The sequence below is a fragment of the Hippoglossus stenolepis genome, chromosome 19 (genome assembly GCF_022539355.2).
Source record: "Hippoglossus stenolepis isolate QCI-W04-F060 chromosome 19, HSTE1.2, whole genome shotgun sequence".
Classification (NCBI taxonomy): domain Eukaryota; kingdom Metazoa; phylum Chordata; class Actinopteri; order Pleuronectiformes; family Pleuronectidae; genus Hippoglossus; species Hippoglossus stenolepis.
Genome location: NC_061501.1, coordinates 14,379,741 through 14,406,718, shown reverse-complemented (window position 1 = coordinate 14,406,718; position 26,978 = coordinate 14,379,741). Strand labels below are relative to the sequence as shown.

Genomic DNA, 26,978 nt, shown 5'->3' with positions numbered 1-26,978 from the left:
AAGATGATTCATCCATCGCACTTTCTATAAAGTGCCAGCAGCTGAAATTAAGTAAATATGATTTAGTGTGGCACTTTTTGACGGGTTATGTTGAAATGATGGCTATGTTTTGCTGGTCTCTGTGAAGGAGAGGGTGAATATTTCATCATTAAAAAATGCACAGCGGCAGGTTTTCACCTGCATATGTCTGTTATGTGGTTGTGGCTCAATGTCAAATGAGAAATAAATTACCTGTGCATGACCGCAGGCACAAAGGAGCAACAACATGTTCCTATGGATGTATGTTTTTCACTGCACGTATGCAGTGGAGGGAAGTTTGTTTCCACTCTGCCTTACCGGCGGTCGGTCTGGGTCATGTAGGCTGCTTGTGCAACATGTTTCCATGTTATTGTCGGATCTCTCAAAGACTATGTAATTCAGGGACTGCACTCCCCCCCCCTAAACCCACTATCGCTGGCTGATGTGCAGGGCCCTACATGCCCTCCTCCTTGAGGCCCCACCTCCTCCAACCTGACCCAAAGTTCAACAACTTATCTTGCCAGGAAAAAGACAGGTGTACGACCAACCCCATTTCTCAGCTGCAGGTATATATAAGGGGTGTGTGGAGGCCGGGGTTAGTTTGTGAAGGTGTTGCTTGCTGGAATGGTTACAGAGGAAGAGACACTGGATCTGTGAAAGTTTGAGTATTTATCCAAGAAGGACCGTGCTCAGCTTCTGATCTTAGCCTGGTAAACACATCTCTCCTCCTAGAAAACAACTATGATTCTTACAATGCATGCAAATTGCCGGTGGGGGTTATAATTCTGGATTCATAATTAACTTTTAGGCTGTTTTATTGTATTTTTTATCACTGCGTAAGATAAGATGCACCTTTATTGGCCCTATGCAGACGTGCAATATGATAAAAAAGTTATTGGGCACTTTGTCTAAATTGTATTGACATATACAGATTTGGGGATTTTGTCAGGTTTAGTGTTGTCACTGTCAAACACATCAAATTGTAAATATCTACAGTTCACTTTTGCACATATCTATTTTCTAGTGTCTATAATATCTTTATACTGTTTTTATACTTGTATGCTTGCACTAACACCACAGCACTTTCCTTGTGTGTTTATAGCTACTTCGGCCATAAAAGCCTGATTCTAAATTCCCCGTTTAGCTCGTGTTATGGCTGCATCCCTTCACGGCCTCTTCACGCGCGTACTTCCTTATGTTTTGCATCCATTTAAGTCGATGTTTGCACTTTCACTTCAGGGCTCTGCAGAGCCATCCTGCCTGGTTTGTGCGGCTGAGCCGGACGAGGGGGCGGTGGGGTGGCGCCACGTCATATCGGCCGCCGCGCTCCTATTGGCTGCCGCGTCTCACCCGACACAGCTGTGATTGTTTTCTGCAGAGGAAGCTCTCGTCTCTGGTATGAACCCGATGCTGAGGAATGGAGAGTGTGTGTGTGTGAGAGAGTCAACGATGATGTGAGCACACAACGGGATTGATCCTTGTTGTTTAAACGCAGGGGCTTTTGATCGTCTGATGAGCTGCAGCAGAGGAGGAAGAGGAGGGTTGAGTTTGGACCAGACTGCGAAGACGTCTGGAGATCGAGGTAAGGAAGCTTCTCTCTCCTCTTCATCACACTTAGTTTTAAACACCCCTGCATGTGTGTGTGTGTCAGTGTGTGTGTGTGTGTGCAGTCGTGACCACGTTTCCCTGCCTCCCTCCAGCCCCGAAGTGCCAAATGCCCAGACTGGAGCCCCGCTGCTGGAGCTGCTCCTGTGCGTCGAGCGTGGAAGCCAAGCACTCGTCCTCCGAAGCGACCTGGTTGGCGTCCAAAGCCGAAGAGATGATGTCCATCATCACGTCGGTGCTGAGCCAGGCCTACGGCTCCCTGCACGACGTCCGCACGGCCAACCTGATCCGCCGGGGCCTGGTCCTCTTCACGGTGGGGGTCTTCCTCGCCCTGGTGCTCAACTTGCTCCAGATCCAGAGACACGTCACCCTGTTCCCCGAGGAGGTGCTGGCCACCCTGTTCTCCTCCGCCTGGTGGATCCCGCCGTGCTGCGGCACCGGGGCCGGTGAGTACCAGCAAACATGGAGGATGGGAAGAAGTAGATGTTGTTGCTTTGTTTGTTTGTTTTTAGTTGGGGGGGGGACAGTTTGACCCGGGTTATCTGAGGACTAACTTTTGAGACAAAGGAATGTGGGGAGGGGAGGAGTCCCAGTGCTGCAGCTTTCCCCCCCATATATAAACATTTTAACTATAATAAAGTTTAAGCCATCAGAAATCAACTCAATGAATAATTGATGCTGCACATACATGTTTAAATCCCCCCTGAGGCGTTTATTTGCACCAGTTGCCAGACTACTTGGAAAAATGTGGCGTTTTTAAACTAAACAGTGCAGAAAAACGACACCTCGACACAATCGCCTCTGCAAACAACGCGTGTGTGATCATGAGGTTATGATTCACTGTTCGGCTTTGTTATTGTGGCCTGTTACACAAGCCTTCCCCTGTCACGCCGCTGTTTGTCAGTCTGCGTGGTCTCGTCTGCGAGTCACTTGTGTGGGGGGTGGAGGGGGGGAGTGAAACCAAACTGACTTTGAACAGATGGTGGCGATTGCCGAGCTCTGATTGGCCGCAGCTGCCCGGGCACGAGGCGAGCCGCGCGCTCATTGGTCCGTGTCATAACGGGTGAGCTGAGGGGGGCGGTGCCTTTCAGGCCAGGAACCCGGAAGTTTGCGGCGCTCCTCCTCCTCCTCCTCCTTATCATGTGGCTGCAGGAGGGAAAACAAGTGGAGGTGGAGGAGAAGCTGCTTGTTTTGACGGAGTGTGGCGTGATTAATGATTCTCTGTGTCATATAAGGTCTTTACTTGGTAAACTGTGCTTTCACCACCGAATAGCACGTCTACAGTTATTTAACTCTCTTAACTTTGCAATATTCTCACACTGCACACACTTCTCTTCACATTTTTGTACATTTTATATATTTCCTTACACTTAAGTATTACATGTTGCGTATTATTACTCACTGGTGCCCATGTTTGACTCATGCCGCTGTAGTACTGCAAATGTGCCCGTTGTGGGACTAATAAATGATTATCTGATATTATCTTTTAATATAAGTTTTGCTGTGACTCTATCCCTTAGTTTCAGTTTCATCCATGTGATTACTGTTCAGGTTATGAAATGTGAGAAAAGACACATGACCCTCAAAACAGGAAGAAGGATTTGAAATGATGTGAAAAACTGCAAATGTTTGGTATTTTTGTCTTTGCATTATTATTATTATTACTACATTCATGTTTGGTATATAATGTTACTGTTTGGTCTACAACTAATATTCTAGTATTGATCAATCACACTAAAATTACATAATTATTTTCACAAAAAGAATATAAATATCCCAAATATATTAATTTTACCAACACATAAGACAAAGACAAGCAGCCGGTCCTCAGAATTTAGAAGATACATTTCCTTGAAAGTAAGAATAAGTTTCAGATATATATTTAAAACAACTTATCAGTTAATCGACTCATTGTTTAATCTCAAATTCCTTAAACAGACATGTACTGCATATTTCTGTTGTATTTTTTTAGGGTCTTTCCATAGTTATTTCTTCTTGTATTTTTTAAAAACCTTTTATTGACATTATGGTGACATAACACATTATTTGGAATTAAACAAAACATAAATACAGTCAAACAAGCCAGTATGTCAGTCGTCTCAGACTCAATGACACAGTCTGACCTCTGGCGTTTTCGCAGAATTGGTCCTTATCTTGTTTTAATGCCGAGTCTCTATTTGCTCCTGTCTGCAGCTGTGGTCGGCCTCCTCTACCCCTGCCTCGACAGCCACTTGGGTGAGCCGCACAAGTTCAAGAGGGAGTGGGCCAGCGTCATGAGGTGCATCGCAGTGTTCGTCGGCATCAACCACGCCAGTGTTGTATCCTTTCACCAAAAACTAATGTTTTTACTGTTTTACCCTTTTTAATAAGGATGTTTTTAACAGGGGTGTCCTTCTATACCCTCTGTCTTCTCAGAAGTGAAGGAACTTGGTGCTAGGAGGTCAGACAAATATTTGAGTAAGAGCAGACGCCATGCTAACGTCAAACGGTTTTGCTTTGACCTTAACTGCCCCCGTTACACAGAAACTAGACTTCGACAACAACGTGCAGCTCTCCCTGACGCTGGCGGCCTTGTCCCTGGGCCTGTGGTGGACCTTTGACCGGTCCCGCAGCGGCTTTGGACTGGGCATCACCACGGCCTTCCTCGCCACGGTGTTCACGCAGCTGCTCGTCTACAACGGGGTCTACCAGTAAGTCAGCCATTCAAGTGGAACGAAAAGCTCGCTTATGAGGAAGCAAAACTGATGCTGTGTTCAGCGATGAATCACAATCACCTGCTACAACTTCTGTGTGTGACTTGGTGTAATTGTTATTTATACAGCTCTGCGAGTAAGCCCCACCCTCTTGAAGGGAAGTAAACTAAGAATCTGGAAGTTTTTCTATACGTCTGATGTCAAAAAAAGATTTGTCAAAGATAACACATTTATCTCTGGGAGCCCAATTAACAGGCCTGCATGCTTCAGTAGCACATAATCAAAAACACACAGCAGAGAAGAGTGAGTGTTGACATGAGGTTCAAAAGGCAGCTGCAGTTCAGGCTGACGTGACAAGGGAGGGTGAGCAAGGAGGCGATGTAATAATGGGTTCCAGCATGACAGGTTTTGTATGTTTTTCTTACTCAGAGATCTGTCTCCAGCTTTGACTTTAAAAAACATTTCCTTCCCGTCAGATCTGACACACGTCTTATTCATAGACTTTTGCCTAAAGAGAAATTCAGTTGTTTTATTTATTATAGGCGAACTTGTCGAGTTTTGCAGCAGATTCTGTTTTTGTTGGATCTCCTTGCTGGGAGGTCAGAGGTCCGGCTCCAGAACAACGTCACAAAACCTGTTGGGTGTTTTTTGAGGATTGTGTTTAATAAGATGTTTTTTGTCCGTCACTCTCTTTCAGGTACACATCTCCAGACTTCTTGTACGTACGCTCCTGGCTCCCGTGTATATTCTTCTCAGGAGGAGTTACCGTGGGAAACATAGGACGCCAACTCGCCATGGTAATGTTTGAAATCATTTATATAATATATTGTTGTAACCAAAGGGTCAAACTCCAACACTGGTAATGTTTGCATGTAGATATAAATTTTAGTGAGCAGGTTAATAAATAGAAATGACAAGAAGCTGTTTTTTTAGTTCCAAAAATAGGAACAAATCAAACTTTATTTGTATTGCACTTTTCAAATGGGGTTAGGTTATAATAATAATAATAATAATAGGATTGACATACAGATAGAATAAATACATTCCAAAACATAGACGTAAATTCTAAATGGCTCTCGTAGTATAATTAATCTGCTTTGAAGACAGAAGCTTGGCGTCCTTAAGTTCAGAACCTGTTTGTCCGACTTAAAGAATTCTGTGATGTTGGAGGAATAGTCTTGTTGCTAAGATCTTGAAAATGCAGCTTGTTTTCTATTTGGATTCCTTATTATAAAGGGATAAATGTTTTACAACTTTTTAGACATTTTTACAAGAATATTTCCAGCCATATAGATGAGTTGGCATTTTATCGTGAACTACAGCTTTAAACTGCCACCAAACCCGATTCAGTACCGCTGGTCACGGGGGAATGTTTTACTGTGACACAATGCTCCTGATCTGGACCATTCTCCAATTTGCTAAGAATGTAATTCAGGGGTAAACCAACCCGTGTAAAACCGAACTCCTCTCAGCGTATCAACAGAAAATCCCGACTCCGCTGCACCACACGCGCTCTGTGCCGGCGTTTGGCCGAACCACAACAGCAGCCAACATTGTCAAACGAGTTAAAGATGTGCAAGCGGCAGCGGACGCCCCCGTTCCCTTCATAATTATCCCATCACGTCGGCCTTGACGTCTTCATTAAGCTCGTGCCCAGAAGCCTCACCTCATTCTGTCTGTAAAGTAAGGGTCCCGTCACTCCCTCAGTTTGACTCAGTGAAAGCGTGAAAGCAGATTAAGAGCTGTTGTTTTTCACAGTCGTGGCGAGACACACAGAGCCAGTCAGGACTCGGCCGACCAGAGGGTCATTTGCTCCTTGTTGTTTTTGTTTGTGATGAGGCCTGAGGAATGTTGGCACAAGCCTGCGCTCGTGGTTTTGTTCCGCGTCTCTTTTTCTCCTTCTCACTCCGGCTCCAGTGGGTCAGTTATGAGGAGGAACAAGAAAACTATTTAGTGACGACGTCGAATTAAAACCAAACAAGCTCTGCTCCGTCCAGCTCCGGTTCTTTGTAGATCTGCTGAATGGCTCAAGTTACAGTTGGATTTGTGGACAAATCAGGTGATAATGCAGCTGAGTACACAAAGTGCTGAGCTGTTAAGTCTGAATATGTTTGCACTGTCTTGTTATAGATAAGATGAGTAATGGGAAAAAGCGTTATGTGGTTTTCTGGTGTTGAGCAAGCAGCACGTTGTTCCGTCTTTGTACCAAATGTTCTGCTGACATTTGGGGAAAAAAGGGAACTGGAAGAGTTTCTTTTTTTAGAACTAATCTGCAACAAATCTGTATTTATTTGAAGCTGCACACCGCGAGTACAAATCAGGGAGTTGTCCAGAGTTTGGTTTTATTGTCAGTTTGAAGGGAAACGAAACTTAACGTGTTAATGTGTGACTACAGTCTTTTATAAGGGATTTCCCACTTTAAAAAACTGCAACTTTATTTCTACTATAAAACAAATGTAACTAGGATGTCACTCAAAGAGCACATAACGCCACCATTCCCATTATGAAGCCACATTTAAACTTAACTAAATCTGAATTTTTATTTTTATAGGACGTAAAGGAAGTAAAAGAAAATAATAATAATGTTTTTTTCCCTGACGGACACCCTATCCGTCCTCTGAGTAACTTTGAAATCCTTCCAGAAGTTTTTGCGTAATCCTGCTAAGATACAGACAAACAGATGTAAACATTACGTCATTGGCGAAGGTAGAGATTGTATCGTACCAATGTTCTGACTGGATTTCTAATTACTGCATTCCTTGATCATTTATGAACAAGGACATGTTAATAACAATGGCCGCCCTGTTCTCTCTTCCCTTAGGGTGGTGTGGAGAAACCACACATGGACTGAGCGGCGGGAAAGACAGAAAAACCAGGCGGAAGATGCCCGACGCTAAAATGGACTAGTTCTGTGCAAGAGGAGGAGAGAAAAGACTCATTGTTCTGACTTCATCTGTTGTTATCATCATAACAAACGTGCGGGTCGGAAAAAAATCCCCTCGTCCAACGTGCCATGTCCTCTGCACCTCCTTGTGGCCAAACAGCCTCTCGCTCCCACCTCCGTTGTTCTCCATCAGCATTAAGACTTCCTCGCCTTTTTCTTGTTTTTTTTAAAAAGTGGACTGATTTTTATTCCCAGGCAGGAAGTGTGTGTGACCTCCTGTGGTTAATGGCGTGAGATTTTTTTTTTCTTTCACTTAAGCGTGGCTGTATTAGGAGAGAGAACTTGCAGTGGGGTCCTATAGTGTCCATTTTAGTTTGGTTTTTCTTTTCTTCCTGAATTTAAATGTGATCACAAAAGGGAAATGTGTGAATGGACAGAAAAAGAAACTGTCTTCACTCTCAAATAGAAATGTATTAAGAAGCTGCAGCTCCACTGTGGCACACGGGAGATGTGTGTTCCCAATCAAACCAAAATTAAGTATTTATTTTGTGGATTTTTCAATGACCCCAAACCAAATGAGGATGATGGTTCCCATGTAGAAGGTTAACTCGATTCCTCGCAGAGAGTTGGAGGAGAGGATGACGATCTTCTAATCCAAGGGAACTTTTACGTGATCATTAAACGCATCGTACATGGATTACGATTTAAAGAGCGATGATAAATGAATGAAAGTGCCAATTGGTTTAATACCAATCTTTAATGGCGAATATTCACTCGGAAATGAACAGTATCATATTCACAAATCACATTACTATTATTCACGCAAACTTACTCCGAGACCTTCAGTATATTTTCGAGTGTGTCTCAGAGAATTCGGACGGAGGAGTGTTTTCTTCGTTAAGCAGGACATCAGAGTATTAGCACGGACTGAAACAAACCCCACCAGTAAGAATGCGGATGTGAGAGAATGTATTGTACAATTATACTCCAACCACTTTCTACCAGCACCTGTGGTCACTGTTAACCACGTGTTAAACGTCCCGTCAGACGAACCTGTGTTTCCCATCCAGATGAAGATTTTACCACATTTTGATTTCCCAGCAGTTGCTGTTGGTTTGGGAACATACACCAGTCGAAGGAGAGGGGAGGACATTTTTACTTAAGATTTGCAATCTGTGATTGCCTGTGTATTATAGAATGTAGTGCTTTTGTCACTATAACTTTAGTTTTTCATTGGTACCAACATCTTGACATTACTGCTTGTATGTATAATGGCTTGCCTATGTAATCAGACAGGTGTATTACCATACTAGATCTACAGTATGTTAGTTAGTGTTTGGGGTCTAAAGGATTAAGTGCAATCAAAGTATATACATGAGCCGATTATTCTTCCTTATTTATTATTATTTCTGACAGAGGCTTAAAAAAAAGTCTAATTTGTAAGTATATGCAGTGGTGATACTTAAAAGAAAAAAAGCAATAACATCTTTTGTTTTTTTTAGTGCGAATTTTGTTGTCAGAGATTACACATGCCTTTTAGAGTCGATACGATGACTCATCAGAGACACCATTAAGAAAAATATATACCGTGTCAAACTGTTCTCATTTTATTTAATCTCATATTTTAGTATAACCGAAGGAAACTTGATTTATTTTTTTAAGGATTTTTAACGGCAGATCGCTTCAGGATCATCTGCTCACATTCAGGTGGACTCAACCGAAGAGGAAGCTTTATTTTTTTCCGAGGTGGTGAAGCACCTTCTTGTTTTTTCGATGTTTTAGAGTTTCTGTGTGTGCGTGTGTGTGTGTGTGTGTCGATATTTCAGCTGTGTATCATTTTTGCTACCTTGGATTTAAGTGAAAAATAAAAAACACCTGATAAGGACGTCTGTGTCGAGTCATCACACGCACACATTGGGTTTAGGGGTTTTGAACTAGTTTATAATAGGAGCTGAATATCAACCTCATCTGCATTTGTTTGTTAGCAGGATTTTCCAAACTGATTAACACAAAACTTATTGGAAGGATGTGGTCTAGGTCTGAGAGTCAAGACTACAAAGTGCCGTATAAATACCGACCATTTACCCTTTAGCATTGTGAGAAAGGCTTTTTCATCATTTTCCTTGATTTCTCAGAGAATTATTTATATATGCACAACTACAAATATGGATCTTATGGATTTAAATAATGGTTCATGAGGGGTGAAGGCTTTTTTCAGCCGCTGTATGGTAACAAATACGAAACTATATGTGGCCTTAGGCCCTGGCGGTTTGTTTAAGGGATTTAAAACTAGTTTAATATAGGTGATGAGCATTTAGCTCCATGAAAGACGTTAGGATGTGTTATGGGTCAGGGGAGGGCCCATTAAGATTTGGTGTGGATTGGACTTTTATTTAATAATTTCATTGATTTCTCTAAGAGGGTTGATATCAATGATTGTGTGCAGTTTGGGAATCAAATTTGAGACTTTGTGGCCTCAGCTGTGAGGCTTGTTTTAATTCAAGGGGGCTGTTGGGCTTTGGCGGAGGAATGGGCTCTTCTGAGTGTTGTTGAATTATGTGTTTGATACCAACATATTGATATTGTCGTCCAAACCAGAAAGAAAGACAGAAACTTCCTGTCATATTAACCTTATACCAACGTGTAACTGGGTTTCAGCCATTCATTCTGCATTTGATTGCTGAACAGAAGCCTAATTACACGTCTCAGCAGCTTCAGTGAAACAACAGCACCCTCACCCTGTTTTTTCTGGTTGTCAGTTTCAGCAGCAGCTCAATTGGACGGGATCTTTCCAGGGTGCTGATGCTGGTATTTGTTGTGTCTGCTGTCACAGCCAAGTTGAATAGATGAGGACGCTCTTTTGTCCGGGGGCCTCTCTGTCAGTCTCCAGTCTCTTTTATAATGTCCTCGGCTGCATCTTCCTCCTCTCTGGCTCCTCTGCAGGACCCCTCCCCGTCCCCCCCCGCCACCACCACACAACCCCTGAAAGTAGCCTGTGTGCCCCTGGATGTGTCACCGCGATCAGGCGGAACCCTTCCTCCTCCTCCTCCTCGTCCTCCTCTGTCTACCCCCTCTCAGAACACGCCTCTCTGGACGGCAGACTTCTATTTATACCCAGCGGGGGGCTGACAGTTAACCTTTTGCACTGGGGGAAATTTCTGGGAGTGGGGCCAATATCTGTGGGCTACTCTGAATCAGACCCTCATCCTGGGGTCAGAACACAAACGTCTATGTATCTGTTGTGTTACCATCTACACTGTGTCTTTGTGTGTCTGTCTAGTATCAATATCTAGTATCCATCCATCTATAGTATCCATCTACTACCTCTATATCTATCTATCTATTGTATATATATCTACATAGTACCTATCAATCTATGGTATCTATCTATATATAGTATCTATATATCTATAGTATCTGTCTAGTATCTATCTTTACTATCAGTCTATCTCTAGTATCGCTCTATATAAAGTATCTATCTCTAGTATCTATCTATATAAAGTATCTATCTCTAGTATCTATCTATATAAAGTATCTATCTCTAGTATCTATCTATATAAAGTATCTATCTCTCTATCTCTAGTATCTATCTATCTGATCATGGCAGTGATCCAGCGCCACACGCCCTCCCTCCCTCCCTCCCTCCTCCCTCAGTCTCCTCCTCTTCTCAGGCTGAATAACTGGCCGAGCTTCAACCTCCTTTCATTTCCAGCCACAGTGAACTGAAAGACTCCATTAGAGCACCTTCTTTCTGCCAAACCCCCCCCCTCCCCTCCTTTCTCCTCTTCCTCTGTCTGTCCTCTCATCAAGGGGAGAGGAGACAGGCCTGGGCCCATCTGATCTATTGATTTGCACCATCTATGGGTTCGACTGGTGGGCCGTTCGATGTCGTCCCCTTGCAGCTCCTCCTGGCTCATTGATCGTTCCATTAGAGCTTCTGTGGTTTAGTCTCTAATCTGATGCAGTGAAGACAGTGACGTGAACATTTAACAACTCCACACGCAGATATGTCCATTTGATGTTATTTACTTTAATGTCTTAGAATCCTGTGTCTTTCTTTAAAGATCAAACTTTATTCACCCCAGGGGGAAATTCATGACCCACATCATCGACAACAAAGTTAGAAAGCTGTATTCTAACCAGTACAAACATGTGAGTAAAACCAGTAGAGTTTTCAAATTATTCACATCAAAGTGGCTTTAGATACATTATAATTGGAATGAATATTTGTGCGTGGTTGCATATGTATGCATTAATAATGAATATAATGAAGCATAATGTGAAAATAGCATGCATAGACAATGAGCAATATACATTATGATAATGTAATACATGTACATATAATCATTACAGTGAGAATAGAAGAGGCTCAGAGAGACCGTACCTCCACTTAGCCGGACGCCTTATCACGCCATGTTACAGGAAATGAGAAAAACTACCTGGAGCCGTCCGTTTGTCCGGATCCGCTCCAACATTTAATTGGTTCTTCCTGGAGTAACGCCCCACCCCACTATAAGTAGTTAGGAGTAAACCTGCTGGGAGACAGACAGAAATTAAAATACAACCTGCTTGGTGCAGGTAATAACAGAATTCAACAGAATCCGGTAGCATTGTACTTTTGGAATATAACATAAAATACTGTATCCAGATATTTATGACAGTACAGGAGGGGTTTCTATAACATGGAGTACTTTGTACTGTAAGTTCTGGTGAATTGCTCTCATTTCTCTTGGATGAGAGTATCTTCAAGAATCTGAAGCTTCAGTTTGACTCGACTCTTTTACATATTCACACATCTCAAAAAATATAATCAATACAATACAATTATAAATATAGTTATTGATTTGAATGAGGAAAACAAGACTAAATGACTTCTTCAGACTTTTGTACAGGAATCACTCTTCACCTCAGGGCCCAGGTCTGCGTGGTGGAAACTAATGAAGTACATTTCAGTATTTCCATTTTGCTCTATACCTCCACTACATTAACTTTACTCAAATACAACTCTGAACTCAGGACTTTCACTTGTAGTGGAGTACGTTCCCATTGTGTCCTGGTACTTAGGTAAAGTATCTGAATATTCCTCCATGTTCCTGGCCGGATGCAGATGACACGTATCCCCCTGAAAGGAAATGTCACAAACATTTATTGTCTCTCGTGTGCCGTCACATTAAACATCCTGACATGTATTTGCTTTAACTCTGGTGATAAACTGTTTTTTGGCTCTCGGACTTGAGTTGAATCCAAACAGCTGGAAAGTAAAAACAGATGCTTTAAAGGTTAATGAGGACCTAAACATGCAGGAGGAAACCATGCAGTGATTACAATGCTGACTACTTAGTGGTGATGGCTTTTGTTACCACCAGATGACAGTATTTATCCTCTCAGCCTGTCTGCACCTTATTACTTTGGACTCCTAGTGGAAGCCCAAGAAACGGCAGTGCCTGATCTTGTAAAATGCAGGTTTTACCTTCTCATCCCACTACATTTAAAAACAGAAACCTCCCGAGACTTTACACAACAACACACAGGTAGAATGCATTTAACTGATCTGAGATGACATGGTGAATATGTTTGAAAAATGCATAATCAAGTATGCAGAAGCCAAAGCGTGCACAAAAGAGGGAGCAAACTAGAGAATTATAAATTTTTCCTAAACCCTCTTAAAAACCAGAGATGAACGTGAAAATTCAGATTCAGGAGGATAATTTATTAAACGGTGGCAGGAATATTATTCTTGGAATATTTATCTCAGAGTGCAGCGAGCGGGGCAGAGTCACATGCATGATGGAAAAGGTCAATGAAATGGATTGAGTGTGGAGAAAATCATTGCACACTCTTATTTCTCTGCCAAAAGGTCTTCAGTGGCATTAATGTCCTGCTCTGTGTGATATATAATGAAAGTGTGTGTGTGTGTGTGTGTGTCGTTTAGGTCTACTGAGTCTTCATTACACCAGAGCTGGGTCCACTCCTGTCCTCTGCCCTCGCTCATTGCCTCTCCCTGTGCTGGCCAGGAATAATGAATTTCAGTGGATGCCATGGGGGGCTGAGTGAGTGGCTCAGACGTGGACTCCATTTTAGTTCAAATTACCTCTCAGATCCCATTCAAATGGCTGTCGAGGGCCGCCCTCTGCCTCCTGTCTCATCTGAGGGCGAAATGATCCACGCGCCCACTTTCTTCATTTACTACCTCTGATTTCTTGGCCCTCCAGTCCTCCCAAAGTGGAAAACTAAAAAATGTCTACATTAAAAAACACACACACCGACAAAAGAGACAGCAGCATCTTTAAGAGCGTAAACAACAGTCCTGGTCTCAGTGGGATTTAACAGTTCAGTCAGCATGTTCAGCCTTCTGTGCCTTTTCCTGCTCGTTCCCCCTCTTCCTCTGCAGGACAATAACAGAAATGACAGCATCCACCTCAGGTGATGGCACATCATGCAGACAAATCCTTCAAACGCACCGAGTGCATCTTATACAGCCAGGACCAGACTCTGTAAATCGACCAGGGGCTCATAATAATAATAATAACTGAATTAAGGGTAATGGAATAAATCAAGGTGAGAATTTAGAGACAGAAACTCATGCATCAACTTGCAAATTTATTTACAGCACAGCTCAATATTCATGCTCGTTCCTTAGTTTTCTGTAAATGATAAGAGGTTTAAATATGCTCATTCAATTAAATTCAACTGAGCTCAACTCACTGGTTTTAAGATGAGCTCCATTTGCTTTAATTGTGCCAATGAAACACTGATCTATAACATTAAACATTCAAAACGGTGATTCAGTCCTTCTGTCAATTTGCATCCGGGAAAAACCAAAACCTCAGACACCTGTTGTGTTGCCATGAAACCCTGAAACCCCACAACTCCACAGCCACTTGCAACAGAACTGTTTAAGGTCACACACACACGCACACACACACACACAGACACACACGCACACACATGGGCCTATAAGGGATGTGTCACCTCCTCCAACAATGTCACAGATGCACCGAAGCTGCGTGTTTATCATGTTTTAATTAGACTCCATTAAAAGGCCTGAGGGACATTTCTGGAGAAGCAACAGGCGCGCGGCCTGTTCACCTCGCTGCTGAGAGACGCACAAAGTTGGCATGGCTCAAAACCATCTGGGAAAGTTACTGCGCCCGAAATGGCCTCGGACAGGCCGACTCCCCCACTCCCCTGATAAGTGACAAATTCACGACATATCCGCGGCTGGGGGGTAAAAACAACTCAGGTGCATTTGCAGGGAGGTGGAGGGGGTGAAAGGGAGTCCGGCACTATTTTGGCGAGTTAAACTGCACAGGGCGCGATGCCACACAGGGAGAGGGGTCGAGTGGCCGCGTAGGACTGACCTCTTAACACTATAATTAAAGTTGCAAGCTGGACCCTGGGACATAACAGAAATTGTTTCCTCGCGCTCGGAATGAACTCGGAATTTAGGTGGAGGGAAAAAACACCTGCAGGGGCGAAGCTGGGTTTTTTCCTTTTTTTAATCATTTTACTTTTTAAAACTTGCATGTTTTAATATGAAATAAAACATGCCACAGGTTTGTGTGGCTGCAGATGCTTCAATAAAGGAGATGAATACGATTTGGGGAAATTGATTCACTGCAGCTCTAACTAATTGGAGATGCTTGTTTTTTTAAGAATGCACCTTTCTACCTTTTTCTATATTTGCATGATAGAATATTTGAGAAACATAACGAGCAGGATTCCGCAGATGGATCTTGATGTGGTGGTGGCCGCTCTGCGCGTTTCTGACGACCTGTGCATGCGTGCGTAAAAGGAACCTGCTCTCCTTGAACAAACAGCGAGTTCACTCCGCAGCAAGTGCTTTCCACCTGTCTCTCTCTCTCTCTCTCTCTCTCTCCCCTTCCTCTCCCACTTGTTCCTCCCTCCCTCATAAACGCGAGACAGGTGCACGAGGCATGCGGACCATCCAAAAAGCATCCTGGGTCCCCCTCCCCGCCACATGGAGCATGGAGGACCAGGACCTTTAGGGGCCACCGAGCAGAGCTGAATGAATGAATGAACTGGAGGGGGGAGGTTGGGGGGGTCAGTGAACATCAGGTAGACTGCGCTCTTTTACATTACACTGGCTTTTCTTCCAGGGTCCCTTCAGCAGCACTTTTTCCATTCATAAATACACCCCCCTCTCCTCTCCTCTCTCTCCCTCTCTCTCCCCCAGCCCCTCCATGTTGCACGCTAGCCTATTTGTTCTGTATGACTGAGAATGTAAACCCATTAACCTTACGGAAATAGCCATCACGTGCAGTTCATTCTTTGCTGTCACAAGTAAGACGTCCTGAAAGTGCTGCGGACCAGCTGGAGAACTGGAGGCTGAACTTTTCTGCGGCTCCTGACACCAGTTGAGCGTCACGCAGGGAAACCGGAGACTTTACGCACAGAGGGAAACTGTGGAGTCCCCGTGAACTAACTTAGAATTTTACTTCTCGTGACTTTCACGTGTTTATTTTAACATGAGAATCAAAAAGCCCTTTTTAAAGTTATATAGCTGCAGGTCAGAGAATAAAAAAATGGATTTTACTCATTCTCTGTTTGACGCACACTTTATTTTTTAAACCTAAACAATTTGAATTTTCCTCATAAACCTTTTTATTAATTTATCACTGGACTTTAAAGTAATAATTTAGGCTACAGGCTGTTTTCAAACTATTTCTTCTATCTTTTATTTTTAAAACTTCAAACTTCAACAAAATAAAACAATGCATGGTCAAATTCCCTGCAGAGGAAATTGCAGCTTCCATTTTCATTTCTTGTTAGGGTCCTGCTTTAACTTTTATTTTCTTCTTTTGTTTTTCGTATTAGAAGAGTAAGAAACTTAACTTACTGCCTCCTCGTGTTGTTCAAATAACTATTTAGGATTTAAACTCTATTTTTCAACTCGGGACTTTTTGACAAAACCAGAAATCAATGATGAAATCTATTAAACTTATTTGTTTTTTATAAACCATTATTTCTTTAGCTAGTTTTAAAGTTGTTCTTGTTTATAAGTTTTTAACATCCAACATAACCTGCATCACAACTACAAAAACCTTTTCCCACTTTATTTGTTTTCCTCATGAACAATGACAAGACTTTTAAAAAACTGTTTTCCTTTATAAAATAACACAAATTAAAGTCTCGGGTTCTGCTGATTTATCCCTGTGAGAAATGTATTTTACAGAAAACACTGTCTCGTAAATAAAACGCGGTTATGACTCACATTAGAGCAGCGTTTAAGAGTTTGCTGATGGGAACTCGGCCGCATTCAATTAAGCCTCGCTCTCATTTAGCTGAGGCCTTAATTGCGCTCAGGGTGGTGCAGTTGTTTGCGCTAAGCTCCGTTTGAGACTCGTCCTCAAGAACAATCCCAATTCAAATGAGACTTATCTACGCCAGACCGATCAGACGGATTAAGAGTTATTAAAACCTATGAAGGGCTGAGACCAGGAGCTTCTGCGGCCCCTGAAGTCCGCTGCGACTCCAGAGGATTCCTCTGTAAACACATTCACACCACGGAGGGGAAAAAAAACTTATATAGACATCAGCTGCATCGTGAATAAATAGTGGTGGGATACTACAGCCAGGGTCTAACATCTGGAATATGAGGAGGAATTAAATTGGGTTTTTCTTAAAAAATAAAAATCCTCATTCATGTTTTATATCATTTAGAGGAATAGGAAGTAGGTTTGGGAGTTAATGCAAATTATTTTGTTATACGGGCTCCAGAATTTGGCAGTGAAATGGAGCTGCAGCGAAAAGACAGAGCTAAAGAAATATCCAATAATAATAAATAATAAATAACAATAATTGTATTTATTTCTAATCCAAATCTCCCTTTTTTTCCACCCACGCACAGGTTCCTCGTCATCTGCCCACTTCTGCCTTATTTCAACGCACTGGCAGACCCTCCTGTTTCTGGTAAAAATCCTGGCAAACAATGGGGGCAATGGAACCAGGTGGAACTCCCTCCTCCAACCCGGACATTTAATTCCACATTAATGTTATTTCCGAACTGATTGACTCTTTGCAGTGTGGACTACATGCTTCTAATATTTTTATAATTCGGCTGCCATGCTTTTGGATGAAACAAACAAAACAAAAAAAGGGTGGGGGGGTGCAGTGATCTTCCTGGCGCACAAAAGCGCAACAACAACAAAAATCATACAGGGGTCACGAAATGGGGGAAACGTGGGGTTTTTTGAAAAGGCACAGGAAGCTGGTAGGATTTGGTTCGACCCCTGCATGGTGATATCTTAGAGACCCCCATTCATCTGGAGGGAGGGAGGGAGGGGGGGTGAGTGAGGGAGGGGTGCCGGGCGAAGGGTGGGGTACACAGAGAGAGAGAGGGAGAGAAGGAGGTTTGGGGGATTTCAGGGTGCATCTGCAGAGGTCCCACCGCCCTCTGATCTGTGAGCTGGCACACATCACGGCGTCCATTCACAAATCCTCCTCCTGCGCGTCACCTTTTGTAGTAGTATACTCCATAGTAGCTGGTGACGTGTGAGACAATCCTACCAAGGAAGAGACAGAGGGAAAAATAGGTTATAGGAACTCAAGGACAGGGCACATGCGCACAATGCATGCCATGTATTATACTTCAAGGGGTGTGTGTGTGTGTGTGTGTGTGTGTGTGTGTGTGTGTGTGTGTGTGTGTGTGTGTGTGTGTGTGTGTGTGTGTGTGTGTGCCAGTGTGTGTCCATGTGAGGAGGAGGAAGGGGAGGGTTTGCTGAGCTATAAGTGAATATGAAATGCAGGAGCTGGATTTATAGGCTGCATAGAAACAAAACCAGACATGTGCGCTACACACCAGGCCAGAATTAAAGAGCAGGGAATATTAACCCTTCAATGCAGAACAAGAAGAAGAAGAGGGGGATGAAGAGTATGGAGGAGGAGGAGGAGGAGGAAGAGATGCTCCAGTGCTTTTTAAAACACACAAAAGAGGAGAGAGGAGGTGGATAGTAGAACCTGACAGACATGACATGTGCGATAATCAATATTTCCTGCTTCCCTGAACAAGAACAGAATAAATTCAAGGCAGATAATTATTTATCCAGCCTCTATATGTTTTAACCTCTCAATGCAAACCTTTAAAAACATAAGGAACATTGATTATTATCAATATATTATTGATTAGGAGTTGGTGAAATTACAACAAGGAGAATTTTTCTAAAACTTCACATCATGGCTTATTGATTTGCTGGCGGCGATTTGGAGGCTACATGACAAGAGTCCTGGCGCGTGCACCTTAAAGCAAATAACACCTGAATATGAGGCGTGTGCGTGATCCACATGTGCACTGATGGCAGAGCTGGTCATTAAAGAGAAGAGGCTGTGCAGAAACAGCTTTTTCTCTATGTGTGTGTGTGTGTGTGTGTGTGTGTGTGTGTGTGTGTGTGTGTGTGTGTGTGTGTGTGTGTGTGTGTGTGCACGGCTGTTTGAACATTGCTCCATGTTCTAACGTCATGTGGAAAGTACATAGGATACACACGTGCGCAAAAAACTACATATACGCCCATGAGAGGCTACTACGCCTTCGTGGCCTACTTGAATAGCACATGTGCGTGTACACGTTGGTATTACTGCTTTATTTGATCATGCCACAGGCAGGATAAATGAAATATATATATTTTTGTATTGTATTTATATGCGAATTACCCTGTGTCTGTACAGTCCCAGATTTCAAAATTCTGCCATTATGAAGGCTTCATTTTATAATTGCAATAATTCTATAAGGATAAAAAATAATAAAACTAAATAGTTAACAACCTCAAGAATGAAAATGTGCATGTTTCAACGTCCTAAGCACCTAATAGTCAATAAAGAGCAAAAATAATTCACCAGCAAACTCTGTGCAGCCAAAAACCACACGAAGGCTGGTTTATAAAATACACTAATGGCTTTATATGACTTCATTATGCCTGATTTTATTTTGGGGGGGAAATTAAAAACTACAATACCGTGATATGCAAATCCACTGAATGCTACGGGAATAATTTAACCCTTAATCAACCTGGACAAACTCTAGAAGATATGTTTTCAAATTTAACAACCAGGAAAGTGAACCACAGAATCTTCGGTCATGTGTCAAACCACAGAAAAACCATCGATAGTGGAGAATTAAATGAGTTTTCTCGTTAAAACAAGACACGGTGCTTGTTTTTTGTTGTGGTATTTTCAGGCACAGGGAATCAAAATGTGCTTGTTAAGTTTACACTGCAAAACACATAGTTTTTAAGCTTAAATCGTGTTTTCTGTAGCAGAGTGAGATGACTTGCTGTTTCCATTTGGAGGATTTCATTAAAAAGGGGGTGGCTGCTGTGCGTAAAAGCAACGCTACTGTCAATCTGTTGCCCTTAACGTCTATTTCTTTGTTTCTTTTTGTTTAAAACACCACTTCAAAGTGGAAAATACGCAGGAAAGAGACAGATGTGTCAGTTTTTTTAAAGAAAAATAAGATTTTGGGGGGCTCAACAGCACTGGCAGGCGCGTCAGAGTGTGGACGCGTTGCAGTGCGCACCAGCTCTTATTATAATTCAAAAGCTGAAATGGTGTCATTTCCTCCAGACGTCCCTGTTTTGCTGCGAGGTTAGAGGCCAAGCCCAGGCGGCAGCGGCCTGTCTGTGCCTCCATTGTCTGCTGCTTATTTAGCGCTCAACGTTTAATCTGCGCTTCCCCTCACAAGTGAGAAACAATCGCAGCATGAGAGTGGCCTGTCTAATTACATATTTCACTCCCAACTTTCGCTGCAGCAGCCGACGGGAGCGCCTGGATGGGCCCTTTGTGATGGGGGGACATGTGAGATAGGACCAGGGGGAGACGTTCAGGTAGATTTGAGCTGAGATTTTTTTCTCTTCTTAACAAAGCAGCATTAAATATAACAAGAATTCACTTTTCAATATAGAAGAATAATATGAAAAAAGAGCTGAAAAGCATGTGATGTTGCACTTTATGAATCTGTGCGCATGTGAGCTGTCCAGACACAAATCCAGATTAACTGCAAACAAATATTTTTTAGTTAAAAATACTTAGCAATAATTGCTTTGCAGTTTGCACAAAGCCTGTATTTCACAGGTGAAAAGTCATGGACATGGTTCTTTCCCCCCGCAGGACAAAACAGGGCTTAGTTTCCAGCTTAAATTACAGGGTTTGCTGTGCCACAAATACAAAAAAACAACAACAGTTGTGCAACTTCCACATTACCCAAAAGACTCGTATTTTTATTTCATTGGTGCACAGCTCAAAGTAACCATGAACCTATCCATTGGCATACCGGCTGATTGGCCAGAGATGCACAATTAATCACATGGCACAACAAATGATATTAAATATGTACAAAATATGGATCAAAGTTCACAGAAACCTGTAGAAAAAGACGATGCATCCTCGTAATAATAAAAAGAAAGCAGCTGACTGAATGAATTGTTCAAATGCTCCTCACTCATGTGTCGCTGCTCCTCTGGTCCTCCTCGATGCCCCATGGTTTCTTTTCTTCCTCCCTTTTTTACGCACAGCCCCGCGGTTCCAACGCCAGCGGAGAAGTGAGCTCATCCACCCCCGCTGCCCGCTGCCGTCCTGGGAGGAGACACACAAACTTAAGTCGCTGGTCAGCAAAGTTACCCAAAGTTTTGTCTTTGGCGCGACTCGGGATCCCGAGCACCGCGAACAAAACAGTTTGTTTGCATCACTGATTTTCTTTTAAAGGGATACGGACCCAGTTCTCGGTCGAGTGCATGGGTCGCGACAGATGGAACAGGAGCACTTCACATAAATAAATGAATAAAAATATTTAACACAGATTCCCCCTGTGCGTTTGAACTCACACTCGCTGGCTGCCACGTTCCAGTTTGGATGCATTTTGTTGCCAATTATGAGTCAACTGGAGGCAACGTGACGCATCGTGCAGGTCAGATTAGTCACATTTCATGATACAGTAAAATACAGAAAGTGCTGCTGTGGGTGAAGAAAACAAAAACAAATTAAGTGTTTTGAGGTTTAATTCAATTTCAATGAAAATACAGCTGGTGCCCCTTCAGTTTAAAGCGCGCACGGACCTGCAGCTTGCGCATGTAACCTTGGCAGGACACGAGCAGAGTCCATTTGACCTTACAGGTGTTATAGTGACCTTAAATGGCTTTTTATTCCCAGACAAATAAAACAGATCCTGTGGTTTTCATTGTGCTTTTTCACGCGATATTTAAACACATGTTGCCTCAAAGGTTTTCACGTCATAGATCCACAGACACACATCCACACGAGGCCCCTTTTTTGACAGGATTGTGCTTCATCTGGCGTCAGGAAAGCAGATTTGGATCAATAATGAAGCTGCAGGTAACTACGTGCATCTAAAAGTGCCGAGAATTGGACGTAATCTCATCTAAAGGTGTGTTAGTGTGGGTTAAAGTAAAATGAACATGTATTATTTTATTGGGAATCCCTGCATGCCCTGCAAACACGAAACCCCGGGGGTCCCCGCAACCCACTTTGACAAGCAACGCTTCAATCTCCCTTTGTTGTTTTGTTTTTTCCCTTCTTTTCTTGTTTTGAAAGAAACGCATCGGGTTTTTCCTGCGCAAACCGAAAACTCCAGTAAATTAAGTTGCCTGCTCCTAAACGCGCATGAATCATTGGGAGTTGGGAGCATGCACTGGATTTAAATTAGGGCTTCTTCTTCGTTATACTCCAGGACTCTTTCCCTTTTACCGAGGCGAGGATGGGCGTTTGTGGACTGCTCCGGAGTCTGCGTCACGTGGCCCGGTTCCTGCCGCGCCATTGGTCCAAGGCACGTGTCTGGGAGGACGGTGGGAAAACGTCACTCGGGGGGCTCGTATTGAAAATAAGAACAAAACTCCAGAGTGAGAGTATTAGAGCATCAGTTTAGGAGCCTCTTTATTTACCCTTAGTTTAGTTTAGGTGTAGGCATCAGCGAGCACTCTGAAATCGGATAACGCCAAATTGGATGGTGCGCAAATGGCACATGTTTTAGCTCACGCGGTGTCAGTTGTAACCCGAGATTGAGGGAATATATGTCAAAAAGTATGCTTTTCACAGAGGACACTACCGCAAGGCTGTGCGTGGTGTCCAGGGCACTCACTACTGTTTGAGTTTGATTTTTTTATTTATTTTACGCGTGCGCTTTTTTGCCTTTTCTTATTTTTTTTTGCAATTTAATTTCCCCCGAAGTTCCTCGCAAATTGTATTGCAGCGGAGAGAGCGATAAAGGGGTTAAAGAGAGTAAAGCGGGGAAAGTGAATCAGTATGGAAGAAAATGATCACGGCAACAGAGACGTGGTGGAGCGGCAGGAGTCGGCGGATGAATCCAACAGAGCCATCCTTCCCCTGTTGCAGGCGCCGGGGAACCTGCAGATCCCTCACCGGGTCACCAATTTCTTCATCGACAACATATTGCGGCCGGATTTCGGCAAAAGAAAGGACGGGGACGCAGACCGCGAAGAGGGCAGCCTCGCGTCGCGGGAGAGCCACAACAGCCCCGCCGCGCCCCAGACCGAGCCTGTGGGGAGCACGGTGCCGGCGGAGGGGACCTCCACTCCGCACACAGTTACCGCGGCCAAGAAGCCTGCTATAGCCGCCGAAGAGCCCCTGAAACCCCGCGGGGAGAACGGAGACCAGTGCCTAAGCTCAGACTCAGACAGTTCCCAAGCCAGCTCAAACCCAGCCAGCAAGTCTCAGGCCATGCTGTGGCCAGCCTGGGTCTACTGCACCCGATACTCGGACAGGCCTTCTTCAGGTTGGTGGCACCGTGCATGCGTTTTTACTACAGGCCCTCCGTGTTCTCGGTAACCTGAAATACCCCGTAACACTGACCCCGAGTGCCGTGACCGACTTCTGCCGAGTAGAGCGGAGCGAACCGTTTACAGAGCACCGCAAACTGAGAATTAAGCAAATACTAATCCACGTTTTTAAAAATAAATATTGAACGTAAAACTCTAATCCAGTAATAACAAACATGTCCCGGAGCAAAGCGGAAAAGAATCGCTGAGATTAGGCCTAATTTTAAATGCAAACTAGAAAGAAAATAAATTATTATTATGATTATTAACAGAAACACTTTGTTAAATCTTTATATAATAATTACGCACGAAAATACACCCAAACCTAAAAGCGGCTATTTTTCGGAACTATTACGCACGAGGTTTTCTCCACTAAAATGCACGAATTCCGGCTGAATTCTTACACATTTCCCTTGGTTGTGAATATGAAGATACTGAAGTACCACATGTAGTAAACATATGCGCGCTGACAGGCTGAGAATCTGCAGATCTGCAAAATATTACGAGGTGCGCCTGGCAGAGCTGTTTTGCAGCGCTTCGTAGCGCTGGAGTTGTGTTTGGGATGAATTAAAAATGCATGTTTTCACAATGGACGCTCCCGTTAGCGCATGGATCATCTGCTCAGTGCGCGTTTTTACTATCATTTCTAATCCTTGTCCTTAAGAAAACAATGACTGGAACCTTCGGCAGATTTAGCATCTAGTGTATCTTGTAGTGTCCATCAAAGTGGAGTACAATTTGTTCTCATGCATTATGTAATGCTGTATAGAGTGGCGTAGGGCGACTACTACGAGTTGTAGAGCTGCACAGTTTGTATATGGGCTGCTTACAGAGGCTGATTCATGAGTAGAAGGGTTCGTCCTGAATTATGTCGTGGTTTTTTCTCATGTTTCTGGAGGAGGAAACCAAACTGAACCACACAGGCCTCTGCGTGCAGATAGAAAAGTAAAATGTTTCTGATGTGAGCTGCTCAAATTCTGTTTACGTTTCACCACTGATGAGCTTTTAGCACAGTTATAAAAAATGTAAAGTAGCTGAACTGAAATATATCCAACTAGGCCTCCTGGCTGAGATGTGCTGCTGGTGTTTTTCCAGTGTTGCCCTATTGGCTAATAATTTCCTTTTTACTAGAGGTGGTGGTGTGTGTATGTATGTGTGTGAGAGGGAGGGAGTGTGTGTGTGTGTGTGTGTGTACATATGTGTGTGCTATAGTGGAGAAGGGGGATAGAAACAGGGAGGGAGGGAGGGGAGCTTTTACCTCTTGGATGTTTTCTCCAGTGAACGTGTCAACATATTTACAACCAGCTTCTCGGTTTTTTTGCCTCATTTTTTAACTGGTTTATCCAAGTTGTTTGAGGGCATCATAAATACACATATTTGTAATTTTTTTCCCACAAAATTAAAAGCTTCTAAAGACAATAATACAATGACCACAGATGCCCGAATAACCATTTGTTTACTAAGTTCTCAATTATTGAAATTGGAATAAGTTTTAATATCAACATTTTCTTATAAAATACACTTTACGCACGTGCTTTACACACATTTGTAGGCACGATTTTAAATGCAAAGTTGCACAACACGTGAGTATTGGTAATGGAATAATCTGAAATGAATTATCTTTTTTACTTTAAAGTTTTTTTTTAGGAGTTTCCTTGGTTATGGCCCATGCTGAAGTTTACCCATAGTTATATTTTGTATTTTACGCATAATAACGACCCTGTTTGGATGCTAACAATACGTTTGTGTCTGTGTTTCCCTCCCTCGTCCCCAAATCCCTCTCCACTACAGGGCCCAGATCCCGCAAACCAAAGCAGAAAACGACCAGCAAAGAGGACAAGCGACCACGGACGGCCTTCACCGCAGAGCAGCTGCAAAGACTAAAAACGGAGTTTCAGACAAACCGGTATCTGACCGAGCAGAGGCGGCAGAACCTGGCGCAGGAACTGGGCCTCAACGAGTCCCAGATCAAGATCTGGTTTCAGAACAAGAGGGCCAAAATCAAGAAGGCCACCGGCCCGAAGAACGGCCTGGCCTTGCACCTGATGGCACAGGGACTTTACAATCACGCCACCGTCACGTCGAAAGACGAAAAATCAGACAGCGATTGATGAATTTCAGAGAAGTAACAGCAGCCTCCTGACGAAAAAGAACCTATAGTAACCCTATATAGTTTTTTTTACAGATATCACAGCAAAACTCTACCTACAGGAATATTTAATGACACACAGCAGATAAAAAATACCACAAATTATTATTTCTATCACTATAACAGATTATCCACCGCAGCTCTACAATGGGTCCAGGACACCACGAGAAATACTTTAAAAATATACTACAAATACACAATAAGCTCACTGGTCATCGTATCGTCCCCACAGGGATATTTAATGATCTCTATATGTTCCTATAGGAGGATTATAGTGATTTTTCGTTCTATGGGAGGTTTAATCAAGCCTACAATGCAATAATTTCATCGAATAAAGGGCCAGTGTATAGAGTATACCAGCATAAATTGTTTAAAAAAAATAAGAGATATTTCTGCAATATCACGTCTATAAAAGATGTTGTATAAAGGTATGTTTTCATTGTTTGTCGCCCCCCCCAACACCCCCCCAGGAGGTAAAAATGCTTACACCCTTCATCTTTTATATATATAGGCCTACTGCTATATCCATGATTGTCGTCATTTTACATTGAACTGGCACTTGACGTTTTTTCGATCTGTCAGTGAAAGTGAACCAACTTAAGTCCAAAGAATATTTTTCTGCTGCATCCAGGCTACTGTGAATTTTAAATAAATGCTAACACGATTTTTTTTTTCATTTTATTTCCATGCTTGTTGGTTTCCTTGGTTGTTTAATGTTTTAAAAGAACATGGACAGAGGAAGGTGTTTGCTGTAATTGGGCAGAAAATGAATTTTGATACGTTTTTTAAAAAAGAAATTCACAGGAATTATTAGAAAGAGGTAGCGACTTTTTTCTAACACGCCACTTCACTAAAATGCTGACTTAAGCCTTGTTTATACGTCTGTGGTCGTCTCATAGCCTTTAAACAACTATTATGCGCGTATTCCCTTCGTTATACCAATGCATCAGAGCAGCTATTATAGTTTTTAATAGCAATATAAATCATTTGTTTTGTAGCTGAGCAAATTCAAGGCTATAATGCTGCCTATAAAGTCACAGAAACAACTCTGTAGCATAAAGACAATGATGACAACCATTTTGCGCACTCTTTGAGTATAGACTATAAAAGCAGGTTATTGGATGTTCTTGTTAAATCTTTCTCTATATACATTTTTATCACATATCCATATATCATAAAAGGCAAATCCGTCAGTGACTGTATTACAAATGTTGGAAATCTCTTATCGTTGTTGAAAGGACTTCATATGTGTATTTATATAGATTATATTGAGAAAAAAAATCTATCCAATGACCAGTGTTGCTTTAGAGTAGATATCTGAGGTGTTTACACTGCTTGTTTATCTTGCAATAACTTCTTTTTTTTGTTTTTGTTTCCTTTTTATGTGAATGAAAAATAGTTTATGGGGCCTTTTGCATGAAAGCTGCAATTTGTTGTACTTGGGCAAATAACTGTGTTTATGAACTCTGGTCCTCACTGACGAACGTATGATCGAGCTAAGTTTTAGACTGTATCCATACCAAATTGTGGACTTTTTGCCTTTCAATGTGTTTTTGTTGTGTATCTGCAAAAAGTGTGTGTGAATTAAAATCCACCAAACAGAAACACACTTTGCCTTAAAGTTCAAGTGTGAACTTTTTATGAAACAGAACTGTGCCGAATCAGAGAAGCAGTATTACTTCAAATGCAGACTATTCAAGTTGAATGCCTTTTATGAGAACTGCTGGTACGACGTTATGAATTTACTCATCAGCGTATATCTATCTATATATGAACATGTTTAAATAAAATTACAACACAGAGTTGTAGAATACGATGCTATTTTT

General features: G+C 42.5%; 2 protein-coding genes across 4 annotated transcripts; both read left to right on the top strand.

Moving 5' to 3' along the window:
- Positions 1 to 611: 611 nt before the first annotated feature.
- insig1 (insulin induced gene 1) lies at positions 612 to 17,832 on the top strand. Of its 3 annotated transcripts, XM_035142460.2 has the most exons (8): positions 612 to 728; positions 1,258 to 1,414; positions 1,514 to 1,600; positions 1,719 to 2,069; positions 3,817 to 3,941; positions 4,147 to 4,313; positions 5,014 to 5,113; positions 7,138 to 9,085. In XM_035142460.2, exons 3-8 carry the CDS (start codon positions 1,531 to 1,533, stop codon positions 7,165 to 7,167), a joined length of 843 nt encoding a protein of 280 aa, XP_034998351.1. In that variant the 5' UTR covers positions 612 to 728; positions 1,258 to 1,414; positions 1,514 to 1,530; the 3' UTR covers positions 7,168 to 9,085. The 3 variants fall into 3 exon arrangements, 2 of the variants coding, with proteins under 2 accessions (XP_034998351.1, XP_034998352.1); XM_035142461.2 differs by lacking the exon at positions 612 to 728 and having other exon boundaries at positions 1,169 to 1,414; XR_007032231.1 differs by lacking the exons at positions 612 to 728; positions 1,258 to 1,414 and adding an exon at positions 17,818 to 17,832 and having other exon boundaries at positions 1,421 to 1,600; positions 7,138 to 9,013.
- Positions 17,833 to 22,099: 4,267 nt separating this feature from the next.
- On the top strand, positions 22,100 to 26,963 carry en2a (engrailed homeobox 2a). The gene is made up of 2 exons (XM_035142462.1): positions 22,100 to 22,960; positions 24,795 to 26,963. The coding sequence occupies exons 1-2, from the start codon at positions 22,471 to 22,473 to the stop codon at positions 25,112 to 25,114; spliced, it is 810 nt and encodes a 269-aa protein (XP_034998353.1). The 5' UTR covers positions 22,100 to 22,470; the 3' UTR covers positions 25,115 to 26,963.
- Positions 26,964 to 26,978: the final 15 nt, after the last annotated feature.

Bases quoted from the DNA above. Each gene is read 5' to 3' on its own strand.
- insig1 (XM_035142460.2), top strand. From the start codon at position 1,531: ATGAGCTGCAGCAGAGGAGGAAGAGGAGGGTTGAGTTTGGACCAGACT. The intron at 2,070-3,816 runs GTGAGTACCAGC...TCCTGTCTGCAG, and splicing joins GTGCTGCGGCACCGGGGCCG to CTGTGGTCGGCCTCCTCTAC. The intron at 5,114-7,137 runs GTAATGTTTGAA...CTCTTCCCTTAG, and splicing joins TAGGACGCCAACTCGCCATG to GGTGGTGTGGAGAAACCACA.
- en2a (XM_035142462.1), top strand. From the start codon at position 22,471: ATGGAAGAAAATGATCACGGCAACAGAGACGTGGTGGAGCGGCAGGAG. The intron at 22,961-24,794 runs GTTGGTGGCACC...TCTCCACTACAG, and splicing joins CTCGGACAGGCCTTCTTCAG to GGCCCAGATCCCGCAAACCA.